General features: G+C 52.0%; 1 protein-coding gene across 1 annotated transcript in view; it reads left to right on the forward strand.

The window, feature by feature from the left end:
- The first annotated feature begins 475 nt into the window (after positions 1–475).
- Positions 476–18779, forward strand: part of IGFBP2 (insulin like growth factor binding protein 2) — a 29091-nt gene continuing 10787 nt past the window's right edge. Inside the window, exon 1 of the mRNA XM_043445735.1 lies at positions 476–1010. Coding sequence (XP_043301670.1) covers positions 590–1010 — 421 coding nt within the window. The 5' untranslated portion in view covers positions 476–589. The remainder of the gene's footprint in view (positions 1011–18779) is intronic.

An 18779-nucleotide genomic window follows, 5' to 3' on the forward strand; every position in this document is an offset into this window, starting at 1 on the left:
CGACTCCGAAGTCACTGTCCCAAACGGCACGTCAGCAGTGGGGGAAAACCCGAGGATGGAGGGAACTGCTGGGAGTAGACTGAAATCTACTTGAAGGTCATGCCTGACGTCCTCTGCATTCCCTCCAGCAGTGAGCCCAGCGCCGGCCACATGGGAAGCGCACAAACGAAGTCCTTCCGAATTGAACCGAAAACAGGAGACAAAAGCACCCACTCCTGCCCTCTCCCGCGCCGATCTTAACCCAAACCCCCAAGTTATTCTCATCTTCCTGGAGTCAGGGAGCCCGGGGTGGAAGTGCGTGAAGGGACGGAGGCCAGAGGGTGTAGGGGACCCACGCTGCAGGCGAGGAGGTGGGGGTGGGCGAGTGGGCGTGCGCGCACGCAGAGGCCCGCGCGCGGGAGTGTCGGGGGAAGGGGGTGGTCTCCAAAAGGGGGAGGGGAGAAGGCAAGGGGGCGGGGAGAAGCAGGGCCCTTTAGGACCCGGCTGCGGCGGCGGGGGTGGAGAAAGAAGCGGAGGAGGCGGCTCCCGCGCTCGCAGGGCCGTGCCACCTGCCCGCTCGCTCGCCGCCGTCGCGCTCACCGCCGCCGACATGCAGCCGAGACTGGGCGGCCCCGCGCTGCCGCTGCTGCTGCCGCCGCTGCTGCTGCTGCTGCTGCTGGGCGCGGGCGGCGGCGACTGCGGGGCGCGCGCCGAGGTGCTGTTCCGCTGCCCGCCCTGCACGCCCGAGAGCCTGGCCGCCTGCAAGCCCCCGCCCGGCGCCGCGGCCGAGCCGGCCGGCGACGCCCGCGTGCCCTGCGAGCTGGTCCGCGAGCCGGGCTGCGGCTGCTGCTCCGTGTGCGCCCGGCTGGAGGGCGAGCGGTGCGGCGTGTACACCCCGCGCTGCGGCCAGGGGCTGCGCTGCTATCCCAACCCGGGCTCCGAGCTGCCCCTGCGGGCGCTGGTCCACGGCGAGGGCACTTGCGAGAAGCACGGTGATGCCGAGTATAGCGCCAGCCCCGAGCAGGTTGCAGGTAACGCGGGGCTGGGACAACTAGTTGGGAGAAACTTAGAGGGCGGGGGTGGGGGGTGGGGAGCCCGGCTAGCGGCCCTTCTGGAGGGAAGGAGTGTAAGGCGGGACCTCAGAGACCGTTTTAACGGAGGAAGAGCAGGGTCCTGGGCCGGCTCTGGGTGGGGGTGGGGGCGTTGTTGGGAGGGGGGAAGACCCGAAAGTCAGGCCCGGGGAGAGGAACTGGAGCTGGAGAGGGCGGAAGATCCCCGGCTACTAATTTGGTGGGGAATAATACGGAGAGAGAAGGCATCCCTGTTACCATAGGCTTCCCTACTGGAAGGTACCCGACTTCTGTTTTGGAGGGGGGATTTGCTGGGGAGGAGGGTGCTGGTCAGATCGGTGGGAGTAGGAGCTTGAGGCTTATCTGGGGCACCATTTGAGCTGGTGGTCGCCGGCCAAAGGTTCCCGGAGAGGTCCTGGTGGAGGACGCTGCCCGGGGTAGGGGTGGGGGGTGCGGGGGCGGAGGCTGGCGGGTACCGGTGACACCAGGGACCTCTAGTGAGAAGGGGGCGCTAGGAGAAGGCAGCGGCTCATTGAGGTCCCTTCCTTCTGGGATTGTGAGGTGAGAAGAAAAGACTTGTGCATACTTTTTGTAGGGTGGGCTGCCTAGGAGGAGTAAAAAAAAAAAAAGGAACGCTGCTATTTTACAGAGAGGACGAAGAAGGCGCTCGCTTTTGTGTTGGGTGGAATGATAAAAGAGGAGCATTTGGGAGGCGAGAAGGAGACCCCAACCGTTGAGTCACTGTAACTCAAGCCAGGTCGTCGGCTGCATGCAGTCTGGGGCGCGGGCAGCCTTGCCGCTCATTTTAGCATCTGGGCCCCCGGGCGTCCGGGCGGGAGGATGCCCCAGCCGGGACGCAACTACCCTTAACGGAGCGAGGTGTCGCCCCCCGCCGTCCCATGCTAATTGACGGAGCTCTTCCTGTCCCATAGAATGGGGGCTCCGAGATTCTTTGTAAGGAGCTCTAAGCCCCCGCCCCCTTCCCCCCAACAAGTTTTTTTTTTTTTGGACACAACCAGACTATAAATATCTCACGTGTTTTTTTGGTTGTTGTGTGTTTTTTTCTTTTTATTTTTTTAATTACAAAAGCCTCCTGCTTCAGTGGTCTGGAGGAAGCTGTAATTATTTTCTTTCCTCTTGGAGACAGTGGTGAAATGTGTTCACTGCTTGCTGCCGTTGTTTAAAAAGCAAGCGAGTCTGACCAAGTTTCTCAAACTTAGAGACATTTACAAAAAGAAGGAAGGAAGAAAAGAAAAAGTGAAAAATTCTTGCTCCCGTCTTAGTGTTGACCCCCTTCCCCCTGCTCACCCCCCATCGCCCCCCCCCCCACCCCGTTCCTTCAGCCTGCTATTGTTTTTTGTCTGTTCTTGAGAAGACAAGAAGGGGTCAGAGTTGAAATTTTTTACGGTCGCATTTTGACCTTGAGTGCACAGCAAGTTAGGGCTTCCTCCAGCGGAACCCCTCAGTCCCTTTCTTCTGGCTGGGGCTTGCCTCCCTCCCCAGCCTGCCTGGAGGTTAACCCTTCCAGCTTCTCTTAGAAAGCGCTAATGCCAGGGAAAAGAATCTGCAAAGTCCTTTTACTGCGGGCGCCCATCCCCCCAGCCCTGCGTCCACTCCCCCCCACCCCCCACCGTGGTCCACCGGGGGGGGGGGGGGTGGGGGTACTGTGGTTTTCTGACAAACTAAACCCAGCAGGGTGAACTTTTGTTCAAAAGGCCTCCAAGTTCATAGAATCCTTTGGATTTTGACTGTTGTAACCAAGTGCGATAGTACACGTCCTTCCTAAACGTTTTAGTATTTTTTTTTTTTCCCGTTCTTCGTTCTCACTTTCTGCCTGAAAAACCAGCTCCCCTGCCTCCCAACCCCCGAGGCAGGTCAGGGTTCTTCAGAAGGGACCAGATGTGGGGAATTCTCCCCGTGCACTCCTCCCTGGAGTCGTTAGGGGAACTCGGGGACAATGGGGTGAGTTCACGGGAAGAATGTCACAGGATTTTCTGCCTGGTTATGGGACTCCTTTCCGCCAGCTAGCCCCAGCTGCCTCCTCTGCCTGCTCCCAATGGCCAGACAGCCTCCTTCCGCATTTTTCTCTTGTGTTGCACGTTGGGAAGAGGGGACACCAGGGTGGGGGGGGGGAGCGGGGAATGTGGGGTGGAAGCTGAGTGGGTGCCCTGGAAAGAAGTGTCAAGAGCAGGGTGTCTGCAGTGTGAGGAGGGCTGGGGGGAAGGGGACACTGTTGGGAGAAGCCTGGGCTTGCAGGGGTGGGGAGGGGTGGGGGGGGGTGCAGGGAAGAGAGAGGGGCGAGTTTGGAGGTTCCTGTGCAGGAGAGGGTCCTGGGCTGGGGCAGGGATTGGGATGCTGAATGAAGAATGCGGAGGTCCGAGTTGGGTGGGGTGGCCCAGATGAGACTTTAGCACTGAACGCCACTGCCTCCACTCCATCACCCATCTCTTCTCCCCCACTCTGAAGAATAACACCCCCCTCCCCATCCCAGCCTGCCTTCCTCTGTGAGCAGGTTGCTTTTTGAGCATTTTAAACACACCCTTCTTATTTCGAGGCAGCAAACCCCAGCAGTTCCGGCTTTGCTGTTGGCTCTTTTGTCTTTGTTCCCAGGACTCAGGGGCTGTGCTGCTGGCTTCCTGGGGACGGCTGGGATGCTGGGGGTGGGGCTGGGCACACCAGCGGCTGCTGAGCCTGCATCCCATGGTGGTGATGGGCTGGGACCCACTGGTTTCAAAGAAACCCAGAAGTCACACGGAGGCGAGGCGGGGCGGCGCTGGGAGGGGGGTTGGAGTAGGTGGGCCTGGAAGAAAAATAGCAGGGGGACCCTGAGACCTGCTTGAAGTCTGGACCTAAGAAATGTGTGGGTGTGTTCGGTAGCGGAATGTGCAGAAGTACCTAGAAATGTTGGGGAAAGAAAAGGAAGGAGGCCTGGGCCGGTCCGGGCCCTTTCAGAATTCAGGGCTTCGGCCGGGCCGGACTGGCTCCCTCCAGCATCTCCCCAGCCTCCTTCCCCGCCGCTTACAATGCCGGGGATTATGCTGAGGGGCGGAGCCGCCCAAGTGGCCGTCTGGCCCGCTGCACTTATAAAGGTGCTATAGAAATGTGCAGTCATTCAAAGTCCCAGGGCAGGCGGGCCGGCGGGCGGGCCAGGGGAGGCTTGCCTCTGCAGTTGCTGGGGCAGCATAAAGGGGGGCAGAGGCGAGGGCTGATTTACAGTGGTTCAGTGCAGCTTCAAAGAAGGGGGAGAAAAGCAACGGGACTTCTGGCTCGGAGCACTGCTTTGCATCTTGTCTTGCATAAATTTGCATACTGAGTTCAAAGTCGTAAAATAGTCTCGGGGAATGAGTGGGACCCACTGTCAGTGATTGCTAGCATCACTACCTTCCGGCCCCCTCACCCCCACCCCCTTCTGGACGGAACACCCAGAACTAGCTCTGCTAAGCCGCTCTGCCTGAGTATGTTGGAAGGGGAGATGGGGGACTAGAGGGCTGCTGCTCCTGGGTTCTTCTGGGGAGGCCTGAGACTTATAGTTCCTGGACTACAGTATCAAGCTGGGTGTGGCTCCGGGCGGCGCTATGGCCTTGGAGGCAGGACTGGTCTGGAGGGCGTGACTCCCCAGGTTCCGAACCAGCCTGGCCAGAGGCAGGCAGTGTTGGAGTCTTTGCCTGCAGGCTCCCTGTTCACCTTCCACTCCTGCCTAGAGTTCACTGAGCTCGTTCCCTTTGTGTAGAAATAATGACCCATGGTTGGATGGCATCACTGACTCAGTGGACGTGAGTTTGAGCAAATTCTGGGAGATGGTGAAGGACAGGGAAGCCTGGTGTGCTGCGGTCCATGGGGTTGCAAAGAGTTGGATATGACTGAGTGACTAAATAACAATGACCCCATCTATTCCTTTAATGAGGTATTCAAGTGAGCTTTGAGGGAAAAAAAAGTCCCATATAACAGTGTCAGAGAACTTAGAGAAAAAAAACCAGAGGTAAGGAGCCTCTGAATTAGGATAGGTGGTGGAGTCTAGGGGGAAAGAAGAACTTGTCTGTGGTGGACATGTGTGTCTTTCTATGCAGTGGTTCTTGACCTGATTGGGTCATTGAGTTTCCCGGCAGGCAGAGGGAAAAGGGAGGCTTAGATTTTGTCACTGTTAGCTTACCTTAGCACTCAGCTTTAAAATAAGCTTTTCAGGTACACAGTTTCTTTGGGGGAAATTATTCCTATAGAAATGCCTACAGGGTTTCTGACAGTAACGGCTGTTACTCAGCTAGAGTCATCAGCTGTCAGACAGGATGACTTTGAGAGCATCTCTGTTCTCTAGCCCATTGATCAGGTTAGCTTCTAGTCGTTTCTCAGATTAGCTATTCTCTGCTATAGGAAATGGAGAAGGCAATGGTGATCCACTGCAGTACTCTTGCCTGGAAAATCCCACGGATGGAGGAGCCTGGTAGGCTGCAGTCCATGGGGTCGCAAAGAGTCGGATACGACTGAGCGACTTCACTTTCACTTTTCACTTTCATGCATTGGAGAAGGAAATGGCAATCCACTCCAGTGTTGCCTGAAGAATCCCAGGGATGGCGGAGCCTGGTGGGCTGCTGTCTATGGGGTCGCACAGAGTCGGACATGACTGAAGTGACTTAGCAGCAGCAGCCATAGAAAATGGGACACACAATTGCTAAGTTTTGATATGAGCAAGTTCCAAAAATTCTTGGTTTAATGAAATGCAGGATTGGGGGGGCGTTGGGCAGGAGGGGAGGGCAGGGCAGGAAGTGCTAAAGCGAATGAGAGAGAAGCAGAAAATGAACAGGCTTGGGCCCACGTTTGGTTTTGTTGTTGGTCCTCCTCACATACTACAAAACTACGGGAAAAAAAAATGTTTCGTCATCATTATTATTGTTTTTAAGGAGACTGCTTATCCAGGAACTGCATTTAGTTTTAGTCTTTCTTTTCTCTGTCCACCTCTGCCTTCTCCAGCCTGTGAACCATTCTCTTCTCCCATGCTTCTCCTCTTGTGACTCTAGAACACCTTGCTGGATGCTAAGCAGGTGGACATGGCTTGAAAAAAAATGATGTGGGAAATAGATTGACTCAGCCATCCTCAGAGATTCAGAAGTAGATGGAGACCACATAGATAATTGGGGATTGGCATGTTTGAATGAAACCTGACTCTTAAATGAGAAGGGCGGTTAGCTGGCGTTGCAGGAGCTGGGCTTGGTGGGGCTTGGAGGGGGGAAGCCTTATCCTCCCAGGGGGTTCCTGCTCAGGCTGCTTCTGCCACAGCCAAGACACAGATCAGTGAGTTTATACTTCTAATGCCCCAGGACGCTGGTGGTCTGGTTGGCAGATGTTCAGAGCCCCTCTGCTTCTCCTTGTGATCTCTGGCCAGTTTGCTGAGATGGCAGGCAGGCTCCCATCTGTCCTCGTCCTGGTCGCAACCAACTTCTTTGCCTGCTTCATCTCCTGTCTTAACAGCAACCCTTCGAGGAAGGCCTTTTACCTCCATTTCACAGGTGTGGACTCTGGGGCTCAGCGGAGGGGTCCCCTTAGCAGGTAAGTAGTGAGGTGAGAAGCTAACCTGGCTCCCTTTCTTCTGAATCCCTCTGCCTCCGTGGCCAAGCAGGGGAATGGGGGCCTTTGGCAGCAAAAGCCTGTGACCCCATCAACCAGAAGGTTTGTTCCTGGACACCTGCCACTTGCAGGTGATGCTTGGCCCACTGTTCAGTAGTTTGCATGCCCTCAACTCTTTTGAGAGGCACAAGTCCTGGAGCTTGGGGATTTCAGAAATGGAAGTGGCCAGTGTGCAGCAGCCAGGAGGGACAGAAGGGCCCCAGCACAGGCCTCTGGAGAGGAGCTGGTGGGCAGGGAATGTTGGTGAAAGCAGCCTGGCCTTGGCTGGTGGAATGACCTGGGTTCCAATGCAAGCCTGTCTTTCAGAACCTGAGTGATGTGAGTCTTGTCTTATGTATTTCTCAAATGGGGTGTGTGTGAGATCAGCTATGATAATGCAGAATGCCTGGCACATAGTAGGTTCTCTTAGCTGCCTTAATCTTGGCAAGCGACTTCTCCTCTCTGATGCTTAGTCAGCCAGCCTTTAAAACAAAGGTCAAACTGGCTGTGTCAGGCAGGCCACTTGTCTCCGCAGGTTGTACCTGGCGTTGCGGGGCCTCATCCTGGTATGAAGTGGCTTTGGTTCAAACCCCAGTTTCCGCCACATACTTGCCACCCAAGGCAAGAGATATATTTTCTCTGAGCCTCCGTTTCCTTATCTGTAAAGGAAGAGTTGATAGCATCAACTGCATAGGGTCATGTCTGCACACGTGTATGCGAGTGTGTAAAGATGAAGAGTACATATAAAGCCTAAGCACTTGGGTGTAGTTTCTTTTTGGAATGATTCACTTGATTTCCACCTCTCTGTCTATACATTGGAAGCATCCACATCAGATCCACTTTCACAGACTGTAGTGGGGCTGTTGGGAGAAAAGGTAATGAAACTGTGCTTTCTTTGTGGCATAAACCCAGTTGACAGTAAACAGAAGACTGAGGTCCAAGACTTAGATGTTTTATGGATGAGTTAGTGAAAATCGCTCAGTCGTGCCCAGCTGTTTCCAACCCCATGGACTATACAGTCCATGGAATTTTTCCAGGCCAGAATGCTGGAGTGGGTAGCCTTTCTCTTCTCCAGGGGATCGTCCCAACCCAGGGATTGAACCCAGGTCTCCCGCATTGCAGGCAGATTCTTTCCCAACTGAGCTATCAGGGAAGCCCATGGATGAGTTAGGCGTGCTCTTTAGGGCTTGTGCACCACGGTTTGGGGCTGACCCTCCTTCCTCTGGCAGCTTCACTCTTGTTGTTGTTCAGTCTCTCAGTTGTGTCCAACTCTGTGACTCCATGGACTACAGCACGCCAGGCCTCCCTGTCCATCACCATCTCCCGGAGTTTGCTCAAACTCATGTCTGTTGAGTTGGTGATGCCATACAACCATCTCATCCTCTGTTGTTCCCTTCTCCTCCTGCCTTCATTCTTTCCCAGCATCAGGGTCTTTTCTAATGAGACTGTAGTGTCCAGGATGTGGGTGGAGTGGCTGTGGGGGCAGAGGGGGCCCCAGAGTTTGACCCTGGACACTTGTGCTGCTCAGAAACGGGATGGGTGCAGTCAGACATTATTAGGAACTTACCCCAGTGCCCAGAAGCAGAGTCCTGCCTTCATCTGCCAACTGAACTCTAGGACCCAGCCCTCCAGTTGCTGGCGTTCAGAGGACTGGGGAGTCCTTGAGGCCACGTTTCGGGGCTGGGCAGCACTGTCCTCCACGGATGGCCTCCACAGGACACCTGCCAGGACCCAGCTTCAGCAGACGAGGATCAGAAGCAGCGTGTGCTAACACGCTTGGTTCATTGGGTGTATGCAGGATGAGCTGTTGTGTTGTCCACGCAGCCAGGGAAGACCCCATGGCGCCATTTCCCCGCTCCAGGAACATGGGTTTTCAGGTTCATCCTGTCTGAGCCTCGGGTGCCAGAATGTTGAACATGATCCTGGCAAAGAAACCAGATGTTCTGTCCAAAAAAGTGATGTTTCCTTACTCCGCTCTCTCCAGCATTGACCTCACTTCTGAGTGGAGTGGGGACTGAAGCGTCCTTAACAGATGTGGGGGCTTGTTTTCTGGGCGTTGGGGTTCTTCCTAATGTCCGATTCCACCCGAGGTCCCGGAAAACCCTCTGAATGGCGTGTGTGGCCGGTGACATGACCGCGACTCAGTGTCAAGCCTCTGATGGAGCTGAGACCCCAGGAAGCAGAGAAAGCTGGGTGCTTGAGTCTTCAGGGGGCAACAGATAACTTGTGAAACCCACGCCAGTAGGGACAAGGCACAGAATTTGCCCCGGGGAATCTGGGGTGGAGGGTCTTCTTAGACACCTTGGTGTTGGTGGTGGGGGAGAGGATACGCCCTCCGTACAGATGGGGTGGTGGGTCTAGGGAAGTGAAATGTGTTGGCTTTCAGATTCCAGAGTAACTGCCCCCTCCCTCACCCTCACCCCCACTGTGAATAGAGTGCATGGGCCATAGGACATTTTTTTTTTTCCCTATTGGAAAATGGACCATCTCTGTCTGCCCCTCCCCCATCTTGGCTCCTGAGCCCTCCCCTCCCCCCTCCTCCTGGGCCACTCCTGATCCTTAACAAAGCCAGGGAAGATCTGGGCTGGCTCTGCTCCTGGGTGTCAGTCAGGACGCAGAGGGAGACCTTGCTCAGAAAGCCGGCTCCCCCGGAAAGAAATACAGAGTCGACTGTAGTCAAGAATTGTTTCCTTTCCCCTTCCCCCCGCTTTTTTTTTTTTGCAGGGGGGAGGGGGGCATTTGGCAGCCCTTGGGGCCCCTTCTGGCTGCCAGCCCCTCGTCTCTTCCTGACTGTTGGGAGGCAGGGCAAGAGTGAAGGTTGGGGAGAAAGGGGGGCAGGGGCTGGCAGGCCTCCAGCTGCCGGGCTGGGGACTTGGCCCACAGGCTCTGCTTCAGTTGGCCCCGAGCGGAGCCTGGGGAGGTTTCTAATTAGTGAACGGTATAGGTGTGTCAGCCTGTGTTCATTCAAGGAACTGAGCTCTGGGAGCGAGGAAGCCCTGAGAGGAGGGGCCCTGAGCCCAGGAAGGCCTTGGTAAGTTGGGGAGAGGAGGGTGGGGAGCAGGGGAAGGCTCAGGGATTCCCTCCTGATAGGGGTTGGGGAGATCGGTGCTTTCCAGTGGCAGTGATCCCAAGTTGTAGGACTGCAGGGAGTGAAGGGTCTACCTCACGGGGTAAATGGCAAAAGAATCATATTAAATTGCTTTTGTTTCTAGACTTTGTTCACTGCTACTTAAATGCCAGTAAGGTTCCCCGCCCCCCACCCCCCCCACCCCAGCCACTAACTGTTTTAGCCTCAGGATTCTCCCCACTTGACAGGTGAAGAAATCAAGGCTGCATTCAGGTTCCAAAGCCAAGGCAAGTACAGACCAGGATGGAGTCTGGGGCTCCAGCTTCTCATTCCAGAGCTCCATCCCGTCAGACTCACACATGCAGAGAAGCAGTGAATTATATACTGCTGCTCGGAAAAGCTCCTTTTCCCTGGGAGGTAGTAATTAAGGCATAACTTCTCAAAAATGTTCTTTATGCAACTCCCCAGGGAGTTTCTTTTAGGTCTATTGTCTTGACTTCTGGATAGAGGTGCCAAGATGCCTGTAGATGGAGGACTTACTTTCTAAAGTGCCTGAGGCCATGATAAAATGAAAATGGCAATTTCCCTGGGCCCTGCCCTTGCATTTGCCTGATAACACTGGGTGGTTTCTATGGCAACAATGGCAAGAGGTGTGTCAGGCGAGATAAAGGAAGGTGGGGAGGGATGTATGTTAGTTGGTTCCCATTCCCTTCTCCAGGGGATCTTCTCCACCCAGGGATTGAACCCGGCTCTCCTGCATTGCAGGCAGATTACCACCTCAGCCAAGTGTTCTTTAGGAGGGATTGGCTTACTGGATCCTAAATGCTTTAGAGGTTGGGTAGGGGGCCACTTATGACTGATGGCTTCCTTCTCTGGGAAGACAAGAAAGGGTCCCGTGGAGGTGGGAAGGGACAAAGTGATGGGGAAGAAAGGAAGAAAAAAGCAAGCCTTGAGGTTACACGGTCTCTGTCAAGAGTCTTCCATGATGCCAGTGAGCAAGTGCCATTCTGGCTGGTTAAGAGCTGTGGAGGTAAACCCCTGGGCTTTGGTTTTGGCTCTGCTGTTGCTATGTGATTTTGTGCCATGGGCCCCACATCCTGTGGCTTCTTAGTCAAGTGTGAGAGGAGACAAATTATCAATCTCACATGATTGCTTGATGATAAAACGGAGTTCTATACACAAACTACTTAGCACAGGATTAGAAACTCAGAAGAAGCACTTGAGAATCTCAGGGAGGTGTTTCTGCTTCTGAAAGGAGGGAAGGGCACAAACTTTAAAAGAATGACATAACCCGAGGACATGACAGAAACTGATTATAATCAAATAAGCCCAAGATGGTGGATGAGTTGGCTTCCATTAGACCTTGAGCATCAGTATATCTTAATACATCAGCATGCTAAATGATACACCCACCCGTGCTATGATAGTTCTGAGGCCAATCATTAAAGGCCAGAAAGTGGGCAGTGGCCCAGTTCCTAGAAAATCCCCATCCCTTCCCCTTATAGTTGGAATAATCCTCCCACTCATTGGAAGAAAGTGAAAGTTGCTGTCTGACTTTTTGTGACCCCACAGACTGTAGCCTGCCAGGCTCCTCTGTCCGTGGAATTCTCCAGGCAAGAATGCTGAAGTAGCCATTCCCTTCTCCAGGGGATCTTCCCAACCCAGGGATCGAACCCAGGTCTCCCCCATTGCAGGGGGATTCTTTACCGTCTGAGCCACCAAGGAAGCCCAGCCCCAGAAATTACCAGGCCATAAAACTAAGCATGCCATATTTCAAGGCCGCTTTTGCCTTCAGAGGTGGACCACACTGTGTCTGTGGAGTGTGTTTCTCTCTAAATAAATCCGCTTCTTACCCATCACTTTGTCTCTCACTGAATTCTTTCTGTGATGAGACATCAAGAACCTGAGCTTCATTAAGTCCTGAGACCAGGTGTGTGATCTCAGTTAAAAGACCGTGGGTTCAGGTCTCAGTTTGAGCTGCACAGTTAACTTCCACAGGGTGTGGCTTATCTGGACCGCTGCCCTTTGCTTTGGAAAGTCCAGAATGGAGTCCGTGGTGGATGATGTTCCAGAGGGCAGTCTCAGTCTTTGGTGCCATTGTTCCACCTTGTGTTTCCACCAGGGCACCTTTGTTCCCCAGAAGGGAGGGTTTTTACCTGAGGCCCTGCTAGTTATCTCCGGTTCCTTTGTTGCCTCTAAACCAAGGAAGACCATTGATGTGCTGCAGGATTATATCAGACAAAATTAGTGAACTTTTAGTTGAAGGAAAAGAAAGCATGGTGACCTATTTAAAGATACTTATTTATATTCAAGACGCTTCTTGTGCTGGTTTGAGAGTGTGGCCGGCAATCCTGGACATCTCCGCAGGTTTTTACTTTCTTTTTGCATCCCCTGGGTTCAGTTTGTCAGGCCCCGGGGGTATCTGGGAGTGGCCCAGGGATGGAGAAGAGGTGGCAGAAGGGGAGGGTGGGAGGAGAGAAGTGGGTGGAAGCCAGTGTTTATGGCTCCCTGGGAGGTGGTCTGTGTGGTGGCATCGGAGCTGAGTGTAGGGACAGCTGTTTGAATGTGGGTCCCAGTTGAGGGAAGTGGCTTCTTCCTCCAGCTCATGCTTCAGTTTGCTCATGCCTTTCTTTTCTCCTAACCACTCTTGTTGCTCTGGGGCTTAGATGGTGAGGCAGAGGCCAGAAAGATGAGAAGAAGAAGTAATATAACAAACAGGATGCTCTAGGCCAGAGTGGTGGGATGTTTTTCAGACAGTACGTTTTCCTAATGTTTAAACACTGATTAAACACGTGTACAAGCTATGAGACTGACTCTGCAGATATAGTCATACCACCTATAACACATGCTTTCTGAAATTTTTTATTTTATGTTGGAGTATAGTTGATTAACAATGTCATGTTAGTTTCAGGTGGACTGCAAAATGATTCAGTTGTACATATGTGTGTGCATGCTCAGTTGCTTTAGTCTTGTTTGACTCTTTGCTACCCTACGGACTGGATCCCGCCAGGCTCCTGTGTCCATGGGATTCTCCAGGCAAGATTACTGGAGTGGGTTGCCATTCCCTCCTCCAGGGGATCTTCCCAACCCAGGGACTGAACCCATGTCTCCTTTGTCTCCTCCATTGCAGGCAGATTCTTTACCGCTGAGCCACCGGGGAAGCCCTGCTTATACATATATATGTATCTGTTCTTTTCCAAGTTTTTTTTCCCATTTAGGTTACTGTAGAGTATTGAGAAGAGTTCCCTGTGCTATACGGTAGGTGCTTGTTGATTATCTGTTTTTAAATATAGCAGTGTGTACTTGTCAATCCCAAACTCCCAATCTATCCCTCCCCAATGACACATGCTTTTGGATCGTAGAGGGGAGCAACACAGGCATTAGAAAAAGTTGATTCTTATCCAAGAAGAAATCAAGTCAGTAGAGATGTATTTAAATCTCATGCAAGTGGCTCTTTTAGCCTTTTGACCAAGGCTCTTGGGAATATCTTGACGTGAAATAATGGGGCTCTTTTCTGGTGGATGAAGTCTCAGAAGGAAGGGTATCTCCAGTCTTAGGAAAGAAGGGACAACCTTTTTCTTCCAAAAAATGGAGCACACAATATGTCTTTCTTCCTGCCCTCTTTTCGTGATAAGTACTTTTTTTTAAAAACAACAACAACAAAAAAAAGCCCTGTGGAAGTTAGGTCCAAGTTTTTGTCTTCAAGAAGCTCCCTCCTTTGGGGGAGGAAGGAAAAGCATGGACCCAGGGCTTTGTGCCAGCACGCTCAGGCTCCAGGGCTGTGCAGGAAGCTGAGTCCAATTACAAGGGTGCTTGGCCCAGGAATGCGCGTCATCCACTCAGTCAAGTGGCTGTTGGACACTTGGAGGGCATTGTCCTTCCTCCTGAATGATGATGTGTAATTTCATTACAGAAGATGTGTAATTTTTTTCCGCCTGCAGTTTGTCCCTTGTTTTCGTTCTTCCTGTGAAACTCTTGGGTGGCTTCTAAGCTGGATCTCTCCCGTTTTAGGTTAAGGCTGCTACCTCTCTGCTTCTCAAGAAGCCAGAACAGTCATCTCTTCATTGGGCGTGAGTGGCCCTTGAGTGGCGATTCCTGCATCTTCCCCTCCTTGACCCTGTGGCCCTCTTCTGTTCTCTTCAAGCTTTTCTGGATTCATTTCCCAGTTTTTCATGCAGCAGAGACCTCGCCAGGAGCCTGTGGTCAGTCTCACCCCTGCTGGTTCCAGGTGTCTCTGGTGACACTGCCCTCTGAGAGTGGGGCTGAAGTTGGCCATGTCACTGGTGCAGCCCTCTTTCAGCCATTGGGGTTCACGGAGCACCTTGTAATTACTGATGCCCCTGCTTGACAAGGAGGGTGAGGAGTGGATGGAGTGAGTTTCTTTTACAAGAAAATTTTAAAAATGCAGTAAGTACTAAGAATGACATAATAATGCCAGTCTACCACCCATAGCTGGGAATGGTTGATATCTGTTGTCATATTTACTTCCATCTTTTTTTTTAAAGCTTCCCCTCTCCACCAACCACCCCCTGTTCCCTGCCCCTGCTCTCTAGACAACCACTTAGCATTATTCACTGCTTCTCTTCCTTAACTAAACAGATTTGCTAATTGGTCATTTCAGAGTTGTTCTCTGAGAATAAATGGGAAAATGTACATAAAAGGTTTCTTTCGGCAACTTTTCCCCCCATCCACTTTAGGTTTTTGAGATCTACCCATGTTGATAGACACAGGTCAGAGCTATTCTTTTTAACTGCTCTGATTATTTCATTGTATTGCTTTATTGGTTTATCTATCCATTCATCTGTTGAAAGGCTTTTGGATCCAGTTGCTAAATAGTTTTCACAAGTACAGTGATGCTGTAATGAAAGTTTTTGTGCACAAGTCAGAGAGAAGCAGAATTACTGGGTCAGGCACATTCTTCTCTTTTTTGTTAGCCTCTGGTCCAAGTTTGCACCAAAGCACATTCTCTGCTCACTTGGACCTTCAGCAGGTAGGTCCCCTTGCCAGGTTCTCAGATGACTTTCATTGAACCAGATGAGAAATGCTTGGGACCCCCAGGAAAGGGGGAAAGCTCGTAGGGCTGTTGACAATCTTGATATCAATTTCTCTGGTTCTTCAAGGACAGCCTGGCTTGCAGAGCCCCAGAGGACCGTGCTGAATTTCAGCATGTTTTTGTTTTCTCAAACTGTCTGCCTCAGCCCTGACCCTCCCCAGGCCTTGGCGATTCCAGGAATGACCCTGGTGTTTATGAAGCAGCCCTTTGGAGATCGCAGAGGCAGAGAGGCCCAGCGCTGTGTTTCTGCTCACTTAGGTTGGCAGGGAGGGGGTGAGATGAGAGCTGCTCTAGAAACCTCCACGGTGCCTGGCCAAGGACGGCCCCTCTATGTTCATCCAAGCGTAGACTCATGTCTGTTTATGAACCTGCCTGTCAGCAGGTGCAAAGAGCTCATGAGGCTTCGTCTTTGCAAGGTGTACATGTGAAGCCAGATCTCTTGAGCAGAAGCCTTTTCTTCCACCACCAAGAAATTCTTCAGGAAACCGAGGCAGGAATGGGGCCCTGAACTAGAAGGGGGCAGTTAAAAGTATAGAGTCTCTGACCCCCACCCAGGTCTTGCTGTCTCCAAAGCTTTAGGGCTGGAGTATTGTTTAGTCGCTGTTTCTGACTCTTGTGACTCCATGGGCTGTAGCCCGCCAAGCTCCTCTGTCCATGGGATTTTCCAGACAATAATACTGGAGTGGGCTGCCATTTCTTTCCCTGGGGAATCTTCCTGACCCAGGGATTGGACCTGTGTCTCCTGTATCGGCAGGCAGGTTCTTTACCACTGAGCCATCAGGGGACCCCTGGGGCTGGAGTATAGGATTCTGTTTTTCACAAGCTCTTCAGATGCTATCTGATGAATAGCTATGATTAGGAGACATTTGCCTGGTCTCACTCCCTGAATTTACAGCTGAGCACCGGGGGGCCTGCACATCTGAGACACCCAGCTGGCATCACCCAGAACTCCAGGCCTGGAGGTGATGTCAAGATCAGAACCTGGGGACTTTAGCTTCCCAGCTGGCACTGCCCTTCCCACCGCACTGGAACCGGTTGGCCAAGGCTTTGAGCCCAAGAGCCCTTGTTCCAAAGGACATCCTACAAGGGCTCAGAATGGCTTGGCAGGTGGTTGTCCTCTGCCCTCCTGTTGTCCACTGTCGCTGTCTCCAGTGGTGGTTCCTTCCCAGCATGAGGATGGGGCTGGGTGCCCACTGGCCATCCCCCTCCACAGACTTCACCCAGCTTTCCAGCTGGTGGTGGGCCCTGGTAAGCTGTGGGGGTGCAGGGGCACGGTCCTCAGGTGAGGAGGGTCAGTACCTGCACCTGTATGATGTGACCACCTGGGTCGAATTCAGCATGGTTCTCTGGGGCCCTGCGAGCCAGGCTGTCCTTGAAGAGCCAGAGAAATTGATATCAAGATGGTCAACAGCCTTCCTAGCTTTCACTCCTTCCTGTGAGTCTAGAACATCAGAAGAGGCTGCTCATTTGCAGCCATTTCCTTACGTAGAGGGTGGTCAGAAACCTCTTTTGTTTGAAACTTGCTTTGTTTGCAGACCATACAGAGGAGCGACTGGTCTGGTGGTATCTGAGAGATGTCAGATTTGCTTAGCGGTCGCCCTTGCAGGGAGCAGGGGCTCAGAGTGGGGGAAAGTACGAGAAGGGAGTTTGGAATGAATCTGGGTATGAGCAGGGGGTAGATGGCCTGATAGGAGAGTCATTAACTGAGCTGGAACGTCGCCACTGCTGAGATCCATGCATGCACGCACTGCTCAAGATTCCCATGTGAGAGGTTGCGAGAGGTTGCCAGCCGCCCGTGACCATCTAAAAAAAAGTAGAGGATGACATGTGATGTCTCTCACCCAGAGAGACTAGGGACCTCAGGTTTAACTTTAGCTGAAGAATAACAAATAGGCCCCCTTTGTACCCTGTGTGGGTGTGTTAGTTGCTCAATCATGTCTAACTCTTTTGTGACCCCATGGACTGTAGCCCACCAGGCTCCTCTGTCCAGGGGATTCTCCAGGCAAGAATACTGGAGTGGGTTGCCATGCCCTTCTCCAGGGGATCTTCCCCACCCAGGGATCGAACCCAGGTCTTCTGCATTGAAGATAGATTCTTTACCATCTGAGCCACCAGGGAAGCCCTTTTCTACCCCACCCATTTCTAACTTCTGCCCCTACCTTCCCCACCTTCCCCATCTCCCAGCATAGCCTGAATTACCCACCGCAGCCTCTGGGCGGCTTGTTTTACTGAACACAGTGGCCACAGGCTGGGCGAGTCTGGTAAGCACAGTCAGCCATACAAAGGGAGGGATTGGCTTCAGATTCTCTCCAACAAAAGTGGAAAACTTGTTGACAGGTTTACCTGGGAGCCCTGCCTCACCTGTGCGTGCACGGCAGCGTGAGACTTGTCTTTCCTCCCTCCCTTTCTCCCTTCTTTCTTCCCCTCATCCTCCCATCCTTCCTTCCCTTAGTTTCTGTAAGCAAAGTTAAAGTAATTTCGGCAAATCCACCCTTGCCCAAGGACTTCATCAGATGGCAGAGAGCTTCGATGTTTCCAACATAATATATATATATATATAATCAACAGAATCGTTTTCAGAAGAAATACCTGAGTAGATGGTTTTGCACAACTCTCTTTTCACTAGTCCCCACCCCCCCCCACCCAACTCCATGCATTTGGCTATTTTGCAGATCAGATATCACCCTCCATTCCCCTCTGCCTGACAAATGCACCTTTCATTTACTCATTCCAGAACTAGATGATCCACATGTTTCTTCCAAGGCCTGGTTGCCCACATTGGGAGTCTACAAATGGTGTGGACTATTTAAGTTGCAGCCTTCACTTTTGTTGTTGTTAAGTTGCTAAGTTATATCTGACTCTGTGACCCCATGGACTGTAGCACACCAGGCTCCTCTGTCCTCCACCTTCTTCCAGAGTCTGCTCAAATTCACATCCATTGAGCCGGTGATGCCATCTAACCATCTCATACTCTGCCACCCTGTTCTTTGGCCTTCAGTCTTTCCCAGCATCAGAGTCTTTTCCAGTGAGTCGACTCTTCACATCAAATGGCCAAAGTATTGGAGCTTCAGCTTCAGCCTTCACTTAAGTACAATGATTATTCTTTTCTTTTTTTTTTTTTTCAGCTTTGAGAAATTAGAGCTCAGAAAGGTTAAAGGGTTTGGCCAAAATCACAGGTGACCTGTCAGTGGCAAAGCCGGGATTGGGATTCAGGGCTCTTGATTCCTGCCCATTCGAGTTTGTGAATGAATTGTCCACGGCCATGGATATTAATGGAGAAGTTATCTGAGAGAGAGGAGAAAAATGGTAGTTAGTATTTATTTTTTTGCCCAACATATATGTCAAGCTTAAGTGCATTCTGGGGGAAATCAACAAAGACCCATGTGACTTCTGTACCCAGCTGGGATGGAACCAGGGAAGGAGCCAACATTCCCCTGGCCTGTTACTTGCAATGTATACTCGCAGGGCCTGGGGATGCTAGTACCTGTTGAAGGAAGTGAGTTCACTGAGAGAGTGATGGATGTAGGGTTGGGTTAGATCATCTCTATGGTGCCCTCAGCCCTTAAATTTCTGAATAATTGTGAGACAGAAGGTTGGAAAATGGCTAGGGTTTCTTTAGAATAAAAAAGGAGATGTGTTAATGTACGATGATGATGTGTGATGGTTTTTGGGAAAGGTCTTCTTTTCTCATCAGCCCTGCATAAGCAGGAAGGGGTAGGGGGTTTCTGTTAGAGTCTTAAGGCTTGTTTTCCTCAGAGTGTGCTAAGGTTTCTTATAAATCAGAAATTGTTGTTGTTCAGTCTCGAAGTCATGTCCGACTCTCTGCAATAGCATGGACTGCAGCACACTAGACTTGCCTGTCCTTCACTATTTCCTGCAGTTTGCTCAAACTCATGTCCATTGAGTCGATGATAACATCCAACCATCTCATCTTCTATTGCCCCCTTCCCCTCCTGCTCTCAATCTTTCCCGGCATCAAGGTCTTTTCCAATGAGTTGGTTCTTCACATCAG

This window comes from Cervus canadensis, chromosome 24 (assembly GCF_019320065.1).
Source record: "Cervus canadensis isolate Bull #8, Minnesota chromosome 24, ASM1932006v1, whole genome shotgun sequence".
Classification (NCBI taxonomy): domain Eukaryota; kingdom Metazoa; phylum Chordata; class Mammalia; order Artiodactyla; family Cervidae; genus Cervus; species Cervus canadensis.